Source organism: Mycetomoellerius zeteki, unplaced genomic scaffold (genome assembly GCF_001594055.1).
Source record: "Mycetomoellerius zeteki isolate Tzet28-1 unplaced genomic scaffold, Tzet1.0 scaffold155, whole genome shotgun sequence".
Taxonomy (NCBI): Eukaryota; Metazoa; Arthropoda; class Insecta; order Hymenoptera; family Formicidae; genus Mycetomoellerius; species Mycetomoellerius zeteki.
In genome coordinates, this window is record NW_017256500.1 from 2,465,122 (window position 1) to 2,477,985 (window position 12,864).

General features: G+C 31.7%; 2 protein-coding genes across 2 annotated transcripts in view; one reads left to right on the forward strand and one right to left on the reverse strand.

Moving 5' to 3' along the window:
- Positions 1-1,195, reverse strand: part of LOC108720726 (estradiol 17-beta-dehydrogenase 8) — a 3,003-nt gene extending 1,808 nt beyond the window's left edge. Inside the window, exon 1 of the mRNA XM_018444866.1 lies at positions 1,059-1,195. Within this exon, the coding sequence (XP_018300368.1) occupies positions 1,059-1,098 (40 nt within the window). The 5' untranslated portion in view covers positions 1,099-1,195. The remainder of the gene's footprint in view (positions 1-1,058) is intronic.
- Positions 1,196-5,979: 4,784 nt separating this feature from the next.
- On the forward strand, positions 5,980-10,939 carry Raf (serine/threonine kinase raf oncogene). The gene is made up of 2 exons (XM_018445103.1): positions 5,980-6,957; positions 7,215-10,939. The coding sequence occupies exon 2, from the start codon at positions 7,524-7,526 to the stop codon at positions 9,984-9,986; it is 2,463 nt and encodes an 820-aa protein (XP_018300605.1). The 5' UTR covers positions 5,980-6,957; positions 7,215-7,523; the 3' UTR covers positions 9,987-10,939.
- Positions 10,940-12,864: the final 1,925 nt, after the last annotated feature.

Genomic DNA, 12,864 nt, shown 5'->3' on the forward strand with positions numbered 1-12,864 from the left:
TGTTTATGAATATTTATACATGTTTATATATGTTTATACATAATTATACATATTCACGCACGATAATTTTTTTACCGGGTACATTTATGTGGATATTTCATATATATATATATATATTGTATTATTTATCTGACATAAACTTTTTTCGCATAAATATATTTAAGAAAAGAATAATGAAATTGTGAAATGTTAACATTTATTATTACTAAAAGATGTTTAAAACATTTAATGTTAAAAATTGGAAAACTGCAAGAAAATTGCAAGTTTCATATATTAAAATAAATATAAATATAAGCAATATTTTTATATGATCTCTTTAATTATTTAAATAAATATTAAATAAAACAAATATTAAAACAAATAATAAATTTTATATTTCCGTAGTAATTTTTAAAATTTCAGGAATAAAAAATCTATATAATATTTCACATATGTTTCGTTCAGTAGTATTGTGTTTATTATACGCAATACACTGTGTAAGTATCGACCGAGCAATGTGAGGAGAAACTTCGTTTCGGAAAATTAAAAAATTATGTGGAATTGTACATATAACTTATCATCTTAATAAAAATTTTTCACGCAAAACAAAAGGTCTACTTTATTAGAAAATACCTTTGTTTGCATAGAGAGATCAATTATGTTACAATTACATATTATTACATTGCGCGCGTTATTTCATAATGCAGGCTTAACGCATGCTCTATCTTTTGTTTTTCATCGGTATAATAGATTTCCTAACCTTTAAATACGTCTTTCTTATAGTCGTTTATAATCGTTTTTTGTTTTTTAAATTTTTGTTTCTACATACACAAAAAGATATTAAATGAGTGTATATTCTCATCTAAATATGATATTGAAATTAGTGTATCTATTTAAACATGACGTTATCAATGACATCAACGTTATCAATTATACATAAACGCTCAAGCCTGAAAAATACATCAAATCTGCTGAGTTGTTAAGTGCTAACAATTAACTCGCGAAAATTATTAACTTAATAGCTAAGCTAACATTAATTAAACTATCAGCTTCAATACAAAAAAAAAAACTGCACAAACCGGTAACAAATGCCAGTTTTCCAGCTACGAGCTTCGACATATTATAGGTATAATTGGAAGATTTCGTGTAAACAAGGCGCTAATCAACACTGACTATCATTTAATCGTTATAAAATGGCATCCGCTCCTTCGTCGAGCCGATTAAGCTTCATTTAAAGCATCGAAAAGATGTTTAAAGCTGAGTATACATAGCGAATAACCAGCACATATATATTTGGACATATTTTATTTGTAAATATAAGCTATTTAATTCTTGAATTCCTTGATTCCATCGAGTACCACCATTTGATCAGATTCAGTATTCGTTGCATGTAACAATTGAACTTATGCGATATTTGTGCAATAATTAAATGACAACGAAACTTTTGCGTTTGGTTTCTGTAAATTCGTTCGATGTTCGCATTGGGTGCATTCAGTACCATGACCGCTCAATGAGCTCTTGTATCTGTTTGGTCTATATTTTAGTTCTAACGGAATGTGCCAATAAGGGTGCTATCACATACAGTCCGCAATCCGTAATCCGCACCGGATGTCCACAAAGGCATCTAAGTCATAGAAAATTGACCAATCACAGTTGAGTATTCTTCCCATATTCGACTGTGATTGGTCAATTTTCTACGACTTAAGACCTTATGACTGCTACGACTTCTCTTGTAGACCCCGCATAAAAGCGCTCAGTGAGCTCTTGCATCTGATTGGCATATTCCATTAGAGCTAAAAATATAGACCAAACAAGTACAAGAGCTCACTGAGCGCTCAATGAGCTGTCGTGCTTCTGGATGCACTTATTAAGCACAGGCAACAGGGAATAACGAGCCGTCCAATCAGAGCTCTAGGATATATGTTCGATATTATATCCCAGAGCTCTGATTGGACGACTCGTTATTCCCTGTTGCCTATGCTTGCTTTCCAGCAAGGACATAGTCAGACACTGTGTAACACAGTGTCTGACTGTATCCTTGCTGGAAAGCAAGGTGTACCTATTGCCCGTGCCCATTGTGGGTGCTTTCCAGCAAAGACATAGTCAGACACTGTGTTACACAGTATCTGACTATGTCCTTGCTGGAAAGCACCCTGTGTTTCCAGCTTCATCAACGTCGTACGGATGTTGCGCACTGCGCAGTGAATGCATCATTACAGTTTTACGCATGCGCATACTAAGTTATTGACAGTGTTGCCGGTCGTAGGGAATTCTCCCTATCCGTAGGGACATTTAACCGTAAAAAGGACGTAGGGAGAATTTGGCTAAATTTCGAAAAATTTAAGGACATTTTGATAATTGGACAAATTCAATTTTTGCGTACGGCAACCGACATTGGGTGCATTCAGTACCACGACCGCTCACTGAGCGCTCAGTGAGCTCTTGTATCTGTTTGGTCTATATTTTTAGTTCTAACGGAATATACCAATAAGATGCAAGCGCTCTCTGAGCGCTCAGTGAGCTACTGTAGTACTGAATGCACTCATTGACTGCGTTCGAAAACGTAGCTCGGATACCTCCGATGCCTCGGATTCATCATCCTCGTTTAACATTTAGATTGGTCTATATGTTTAGCTGTAACAGAATATGCCAATCAGATGCAAGAGCTCACTGAGCGGTTATAGTATTGAATGCACCTATTGTATTCTTAACTGTTTTGTGATATTAATTAATAAGTATGTAATTAAGTAAATGTGATACTTTGTGAAAACATAATTTTATTTTAAAGTTAAATTTTATTTTGAATATCACAAATATGTTATTTTTATTATATACATATACGTTTATATATATATATATATTTTTGTTTTTATAACATTATATTATAACAATAAAATATAATATATACTTTTATTGCAATAAATAAATAAATTATATACTCATATGCATATTTTTAGTGTTTATTGTTTTGTATTATCGATTATCCTATGTAGCGTAACTGTAGGGATTTAAAAATTATTTTGTGGAGATATTTTGATAGGAACTAATTTTTGATCTCTGGCAACAAAATTTTTTTATCTTTGACAACACTGGTTATTGAGTATATTGGAGCATACTGACTATGAGTATATTGGAGTATATTGGAGTATACCGTTGTTCTGTGGTTCTGAAGAGTTTATTCCAATTTATTCCTTATTCTTCCATATTCTCCCAATATTGAAATGTCTATAAAATGGAACAATTTTGGTAAGAACATGATATTTTGCTTCGATTATAGAAATTGGACAAAAGAAATCAAATTAGGAAGTCTGATTAAAAACATATTTGGTTTTACTCTCATATCTTACATTTTGATGAAAATATGCTTAATCGTTAACGTTTTGTGTGTAGAATAAAAACTTTGAAAAGGTCACTCAAAATCATAAAAATTGTAATGCATTAAAGGTGATAGTTCTCTTTAGGTTAGGAAATCTCATTCACTTTTACAAATATAGACGGGGTACACAGTTTGCATAAATGTATTTAACATTATAATTGCTTTCCTTTTTTAGAAGATGATCTACACAAATGTCGTTTTATCCTCCTATTCAATGAAATAATAAACGTAAAACGACATTATGTCGACTGTATCTCCTAAAAGGAAAGCAGCTTATATCTCATTATAATAAAATATTGATTTCCTACAGAAACATCTCTTTAATTATATCCCTTTAATTTAATGTGTGTACCTATTTTTGCCTTTTAAATCCTGTTATGTACATAAAAAGCTATCTATTGTTATATATTTTTATAAAATCTGAAATAAGATTAAATCAGATATTTACTGCGAAAATTTTGCTAAAATTTTATAACATAAGTTTACTAGAATAATATGACTTATATTCAAAATTCTTCTGTTTCATGATAGTTCTACATAGAGTCAAGAAGACGTTTACTTTTAATATCAACCAAAAATCCAAAATGATTCAATAAGTTGCGCCTAAAATGAATTATTGAACATCATAAAATGTCTACTGGAATGATGTAGACTAAGCTGTGCGTAGAATGTTAGATCTGTAAGTATAAATTTTGGATCCATGCTGTGAATAAGAAAAATGAAGGTATGCATTTTCGTATTCATGTTTTAGGGAAAAGGAAAATATCTGAGCTGCATCTACTAAAAAATTGAGGTTAGCAACTGAATGATAATGAGATAAATTATCATTGTTATCTGCCTCTATCTGTAACTGATCTATTTTTTTTGTACACTGACTGATTTGGACATTGAACAAGAAATAGAAATTTGTAAAAAATTTCTTATGTTAAAAAATAAATTGTTTTTTTATTCAGCTGAATATTATCTATTTATAAAAGAAAATATATAAAATTGGAACGTAATACATTATTTGTTAATCTTACTTTTTTAAAATAACGAATTGACGGTTTTTTTATTAACAATGCAACGCAGTTATATTTTTTGGGTAAGGATAATGAATATACAATAATATCATTTTTTTAGACCACGTATGTGAGAGACACAACCGATAAATGAGAGCCCTATACGATCGAAGCTAAATCTTAAAATGCTTTAAATAATTCAATCTTGAATCACTAAATATGATGTATATGTACTTGACATATATATCACAATTGTAGTCTAACGAACTGTGCACCGAAATATTTCTGGACTAAACACAATTAAACCACTATAGTAAATTTCGCGAATTAAATTAAATTCTAATAATTTTGATGCTCAATTAGGCATCATATTTCAAAGATATTAATATGCTGTAAAACTGTAATTAAACTTATTGCGAAAAATATTACCTCGGCCGGGGTAGTACATTTAGTGATTCAAGATTGAATTATTTAAAGCATTTTAAAATCTAGCTTCGATCTTATAGGGCTCTTATTTATCAGTTATAACGAATATAATCACTATTTTTATCTTTTTTTTTTACTTTGAACAGTATATGTATAGAATGTGCATATATTATACATAGGAGTTTTAAAAGAAAAAAGTGGTATGTTTGATCATGATATGATTAACCATGCCATTATATAGATCTTGTGTTAGTGACAAAGACAATCAAATGTCTCTAAAAAAAAGATTATAAAAATTTGGTGAAAAAGTAATTCGATACCTTTTCAATAATAAAATCAGTGAATCAACTAATTATGACGTTTTCTAAAATTGAGTATCTTTTTCAGGTAAATTTTTGATAATAGAAATCAACATGATCTGTTTGTCTAAATAATAGAATTATACTTTATATATTTCATTGGATTGGATCCAATGTAATTAAATTTGCTCTCTAATTGAGCAAATCAAAACTGCAACTGCTTGTATCAAAAGGTAGGAAGCTTTATATGTTGAAATTAATTAATTAACAGATCAATTAGAAATTAATTGTGACTCATCTATTAGAAATGATCCTTAAATTACCATTTAAATTGTGTATCTTTTTTTTTGTTTTAGGGTAAGACTGAGGTCAAGTGCTGAGGCTTGTTTTCTGACATCTTTGGAGGCATTCTTTTAATAAGCATCAGCAAAAGTTCTGCGACTATTGACCGCGTGAAAAGAAAATTTGAAACATTTTCCAAATTCCTGTCTTTTGATTACTTGAATTAATTCACTCTCCGAAAGATTTTTAACATTATGCAGCGCCTTAATTCGATTTCTCTCGAATTCGGTTCGCAAAGGAGACGTTTAAAATTTCTTTCCGAATATTCTCAAATTACTTGTGACGTCACTCGGGTCATTTATATATTATAACGAGGTCATCAAATGCATTTCGCGCGAAGAATTCAAGATTTTTAAATATTTTACTAATTTTTTTTTTAATAACAAATTAAAAATATAAAAGTTACTAGTCAGCGTACCCACAATGAATATAAAAGTAGTTATTCACAAAATACAATTGTAGTAAATGAATTCGTAAAAATTATGAGATTGTCATATATATATGTTTATACATATAAACGTGTATATATTAGCAAGTATTGATTTTGCCCAGGTATGCTGTCCCTGGTTCTTGAACGTTCTCCAATTGTCAGCCCTGGTATACGCGACGGGGCGGGAGGGCTTACGTAGGTTGCTCAGCCAATAAGAGATCGACTTTCCGTTGTCACGGTGATAGTGCCGTAAGCTTCTGACGTCAAAGCGTACTTATAGTGACGTCAGAGAACGCGCTACGTGAACGGGCAAGTGTGTTTACAGAAAAATTGAACTTGAACCTGCTCGTGAACTTGAATTTATAGTGTAGTTTAGTGCTGAGATTGTTGCCGATCGAATGAGTGATCGGATAATCGGCACTGGCAACGCAATACTGCCTCGTCTCTTTCAAGTGTAGCCGATATTCGAAAGCCATGAAACGATGTGACGACGTAACGAGGTCTAAATTTAAATGCTTCATCGAGCGGATACGCGTCAAGATTCGCAGCGAAGCGTTATACCTGCGAAGGAACAATAGTCGAGGTTGTGCCGAGAACTAATTGCAGAATACGTGAATTTTTAAGCGTTTTGCTAGGCTCATTCCGGAATTACTTAAACTTTGTAGTACGAATGGAGCCATGTATTATCCGATCGATCGGGATGATTAATATTCGTGATCGGAAATTTTCACGATTCTGGCGATTTTCGAGTGATTACTTCGTTTTCGCTAATTCTCGGTGTGTTAATCGCAATATTTTCAACAACGGTGGTGGAAAAGGACGAAAGGGTGAGGGTGGAAAGAAAGGGCAATGGGGAGAGGGAGAAGTATGGGCACGTGAAGAGGTCAAGGTGACAGGAGGGGGAATCATTGCGAAGGTCACGAACAGCACCGGCGCACCACTGACCTTTAAAAGCTGCGTATCGTTTGTTCCTGCTACAGTTCGGTTTTGGAGCTTTTAGAAATCGGACTGAGCTTATACATCACACGCGCGCGATCCACTCAACGCATGACTGTCAAGAACAAAAGATTACATCGCTGACAAATTTTCAGCGAAAGATAAGGGGTAAGGAAATAAATGAAAGATATAAGAGAGTGTATATATGTTTCATTTTATTTTATTTTATTTTATTTTAATTATATATTTTATATATAAATAAAGTAATATACAGAGAGGTGAGAGGAGAGGGGGAAGAGAGAGAAAAAAATTGTATAATGTGATGGTTGTAAAAGATATATAATAGAATTAAACTTATAGATAATAGGTATTTTGGTCAACAAGAAAATGTAATATAAATGTTGCATATTGTTATATGATTGCAGGAATTTGATACAACACATGTAAGATACAATAAGAAATATAGCAAAGAAGAGTGACAACGTATGCGTGAGAAGACAACAACTGTATAGCGAAGAGTACAGTACGAGCAAATAATAACAAAAAAGAAAAGGAAAATTAAAAAATTAGTATATAGAGGAACAGTGAGCAAAATAGAGCGATTTAGAGCTCTCTTGAGAGGAGTGTGTAGGTGCTTCCAAGATAATGACAATGAAGATAAACAGCCCTTTTCAAATGAAAAGATACAACGGAAAGTTACGATTTGCGAACCTCCTAGGAAGTTTCGACGGCGTATGTCAAGAAAGACTTGGTATGCTAAGCAGCTTAAGATGGCTTATAAGAGGAGAATGCAGATGATCGAATCTGATGAACTCTATAACAGTCTAGACATTGAAGAACCGACAGTACCATTGACAGCAGCAAATATGATGATAGAGCCCGATAAGTTTGACAATCTAGAGATATCAATCCCGTCAACCTCAACAACAAGCTATCCACTGTCACGATCCACGATGTTACACAGAGAGCTCCAGGATGCTATCCAAAATGAAGATAGAATGAACGAGCGCAATGGATACGACGACAGTCAACAGATTATAGAATCGGTTCCATCAACATCAACCGCAATCCATTCGGATTCGTATCAATCCCTCGTTCAAGAGAAAAAGTCGTTGAAATTTGAAATAGATAACATAGGAAAAGTTATGACATGTTGTAAAACTGCTGTCAATCGCTGGCTATCTGTTTTAGATGAAGAATTTCCTGAGAAAGAGTATCTACAAGAATATGAGGAAGGAGCTGATAAACTACATGAATTGCAATGTATAGAAATAGAACTTGAAAGTAAACAGGAAAAGATAGAGGAATTGGAGAAATTAAGAAAAAAAGCTGAAGAAGCTAAAAAGAAGAAGAAGATATCTATATTAATGATACACCTCCCAAATAGTCAATATACCACTATAGAGGTAAAAGAAGGACTTACTTTAAGGAATGCAGTGTCAAAAGCTATGGAACGTCGGCAGTTGATTTTAGATGACTGTGCAGCTTATATTAAGCAACGTATGACGTATTTTATTTCATGGGATACAGACATATCAACTTTGCCGTGTAAGGAAGTGTTTGTGGAGTATCTGGAAACATTTCCTGTTCCAGTTTTTTGGACTCATAATTTTGCGGGTACCAAAGTTTTGTTAGGTTATTGTTATGTTTGTGGAAAAAAATGTGTAAGTTATGCGTCTCTACTCTGTGAACATATACGAAGACGAACAGCTTATTATGAAAGATTATTGGCTAATAATCCAACTACAGGAATCATTCAAATTCCACCAGTACCCGTACCGAGTATTAGTTCAAGGAGACGAATGAAAAAACCTGCTCAGGACACTGAACCAACCACAATTGATAAGACCACTCAAGTCACTACAAGAACAAAATTTTTACGATATCCTAGAAGAAACAAAAGACATCAAAAATCGAAGGACCAAGATGATTCATGTGCTGATGATACAGAATCTGAAGATAGTATTTTCAGTCAAGATTCAATAAGAGATTTTAAAATTGTAGCGGAAGAAATCACGTATGAAGACGATGATGAAAAGGGAAAGGGAACTTACGGAACTGTGTATAAAGCTGATTGGTATGGACCTGTGGCCGTGAAAAGACTTAATATTGAAGTTCCTACAGAACTAGAAATAGAAATGTTCAAAAATGAAGTGAATGTTTTACGTAAAATTCGGCATATGCATGTGTTATCATTTATGGGTTGTATTGTTAAACCTTATTTAGCAATTATTACGCAATGGTGTGAAGGAAACTCTTTATATCATCGTCTGCATGTTGCGGAGGACGAATTAGAAATGATTACAATTGTGATAATTCTTAAACAAATTTCAGAAGGCATGGACTATTTACATGCCCGAAATATTCATCATCGGGATTTAAAAAGTAAGAATATTTTTTTTCATAATGGACTTCATGTGAAGATTGGTGACTTTGGCCTGGCAGTAATGAAGAGCCGACAACCGAAGAATAATAGAAGGGATGAATTGGATGAAAAGGACGAAAGGGATGAAAGGGATGAAAATGACGAAAACGACGAAAAGGATGAAGAGATTGAAAAAGGTAAAAAGAATAAAAAGGTAGGAACTGATGACAAGATTAAAAAGACTAAAAGGACTACTACAAAATCTAAAAAAGAGTTAGAAGAAGAGTTAGAGAACCAGTTAGCTGGTTCCGTTCGTTGGATGGCTCCAGAAGTTTTAAGGTTTAAAGAAGACTATCCATATAGTTTTCAATCTGACGTGTATGCATTTGGTATAGTAATGTATGAATTATTTGCCCGTGATTTACCGTATGGTTATAAAACCGATAAATTATTTATTTTATATAATGTAGGACGTGGCGGTTTAAAACCCGACGAGAAAAAAATACGTTCTGATACACCTAAAAAACTCGTAAAACTTTACAATCAATGCATCGAGTTTGAAAAAGAGAAGCGACCATTGTTTCCCTATATTTTAAGGCAAGTGTACCATGTTTTCAAGGCTACACCGAAAATAAGAAGAACGACTTCTTTACCATTAAAGACTGATGTGTTAGCAGATACCTATATTGAACGAGCTGATGATGTTCAAGACTTTCTCACATCTGACGCTGACGATTATGATGATGATAAAGCTGACATCGACGCTAACATTAATGCAAATGTAAGCGTTAGCAATAGTGCTAGTGTTGTAGATGTTTTTGCTGACTTTTAAAATTGACAACAGATAGTGGACTAGTTAAAATTGGAACAGGAATAGCTTCTCTCCTTCTTCATTGTAAATAACGTATTTACAATGGAGAACAAAAATATAGTGTTCAAATGCAATGAGTAGAACTGCACATGCATCAAGCTTTTCCCTCTGTAAATCTCTTCTTTCTAGCGATTGGTCACTTAGTCGGCCGCTAGGGAAAAGTGAGATGTTCGCAGTTTGAACTCTGTATCAACAGAAAAAGACAGCATTTTTGCTCCAATTGTACAAGTCCTGCTGCGCCTTTTCCTTCAGCCAAGCGGTTGGTAGAAGAAAGGGAGAAGTCTAGTGCAGTTCAATCTCACTATCTCAGAGTTAGAAAGAGAAGGAAAGCCTATCAAAGATTTCTTTCTCTTCCTAAAGTAAGTAAAGCACATGTGATCGAATGCGCAGTCTGTTCTTATTACGGGTCTAGCAACGTATAAGTTTGTTATTCTATTTTTTTTTTAGAAGTTAAGTAAAGAAAAGAATAATCTGTAAAAAATGATATTGTATATATATGTGTATATATGTGATGTAGCGTATATTGATTTTGTATAAGCTTTACGAACAAGGATCTGGACCGAACTGCGTCTTAAACCAATTACCTTTAATAAGATCCAATCAACATAATAAAATATAAATACGTATGATAAGTGTTATAACTCTTTTACACAGGACGTGGAAACGCTTGTCGTGCGGCAGGTTCGAAATGATTTTTTGTATCTACTTTGTTTTATCTTAATTATATGCTCATTTTTATCTTTCTTTCTTAAGGTGTAATATATATTCATTGTCAAGCAGAACAGTTTGATCTGAATATGATAGTACAACGATTAGTTTTAGCTGCTACTCTGTTCTGCTTTTCGAATATAATATGGCCTAAAATAATTGTATTCAACATGAGTAGCAAGCATATTAGAATATATGTATTAAAATTGAACAAGATGATTAATTATACGAATTTCGAAGAAATTTTTAATAAAATTTTTATCTCATAAATCTTGCGTCTCTAAATTTAACTAATTAAACTCTCTCACCACCACTTTAATCTTAAGTTTTAAAGTTTATTATTTAAATATGACAACGAGACAAAAGGTAGACATTAAATATATGTGTACAGACTTTTATAATGTGTCAATCTATGTTTAATTGTTAAATAATATTTTAAACAAAATGTGCGTCCTTTCCTGTATTACAACGGCATTCGAATCGTACGATGCAAACATTTTTAGTGCTGTTATAATACGCGAAATAACACGAATTTGGAATCGGTCTAGAGAGAATATTACTGTTAGTTAACATCGGAAAATTGTCGTTATGTCATATTTTCAATCCCTCTCATTCCATTAGAAAAACATAAAAATATAAAAAAAGAATTTAAAAAATATATTTTTATATATATATGTACATACGCGTAACAAAAAAAGATAAAAAGTGAGAAATATATTTATTTATGTACGTGTATACACAAAGAACAAATTATATATCTAGGAAAAAAACAGAAAAGATGGACCACGACGGTGTAAAATGATTCAGTTGCTAGATCTCGCATTTTAATAGCTTTTTTTCTTAGAAAGTTACCTTTTCTTATTTATGTACATGTATGTATGTATCTATGTATGTATGTATACACATATATGTAAGGAAAAAATAAAATATTCGGTATCATTTTTATAATTAATGTGAAATCATTTCTCTACAGCGATATATGTAAGAAAAGAATAAAATTTATTATTCTGTATTATATATATATATATTTATGTATAATAAATGCGTAATTATTTCTTTACAGCAATTCTATCCTCGACAATCCTTACGTCTCGCCTAATTTCTTTCATAGGACAGAAATTTAATTATTAAAAATACACTTGCTGAGTATATCCACGCATCATTTATTTGCATAAGATCATTAATGTCTTAACACATGAATATAGATGTCTATAAAAGTACATATTATGTATATACATACATACAAATGGGAATACATATATATTTCGATATAAAAGCATAAATTCATGTGTTAAAGCATTAATAATCCAAAGAAATATTTACGTCAAATGCAAGGAGTTTACATTTAAAGAGATGTACTTATCACGTCACCAAGTCGTATTTTAGTATATGTAATAGAAAACGTGCATGTGTTTCATTTTCTTTAAAGATTTAACTACAATAGCAATTAAAAATATCAGCCGAAAATTAGTTAAAAAGTCAATATCAGTAATTAATATGAGCAAAAAAATTTTTGTCATAAATACGCCTTGAAATCAAGTGCAAAAAAAAATGAAAAATAATTTACTTGTAATGACTTTATGCAGCGAAATGACCTTATTTTGTGTGTTGCAGTTTTAAATAACTTTTAAACGATTAAGTGAACCCAAATGAACTTTTGTACTATACAATAAACTTTTTTGTTAGTTTTGTACGTTAATATGTATATAAAAAAAATTTAATTTTATTCGTAATCCTACGACCTTATCAAATTTGCAAATAATTTCTACAAAAAATATGATTTTATATAAATATCAAGTCTGATAAAACAAATAAATTATTTTTTAAAGAATTGTGCTCAAAACACAGATATTTAGATATAATAATAGAATAATTTATGAAATTATGAATTTTCATATTTTTAGTAATGTTTTTTTGAGATGTAATACATTTTTAACGTCATGAGACAAAACACTCAATATAGCTTTCTTGAAACTTTGTTATTAATACTTCTAATTTAATGAATATATGACATAAGAATTCCATAGGCTTCGATTTCGTAACAAGTATGTGATAACTTTAGCATCAACAATATGAAAATATTCATGAGTTTATTATCGAAATTACAAATAGGATCTCAGTAAATTGCAAA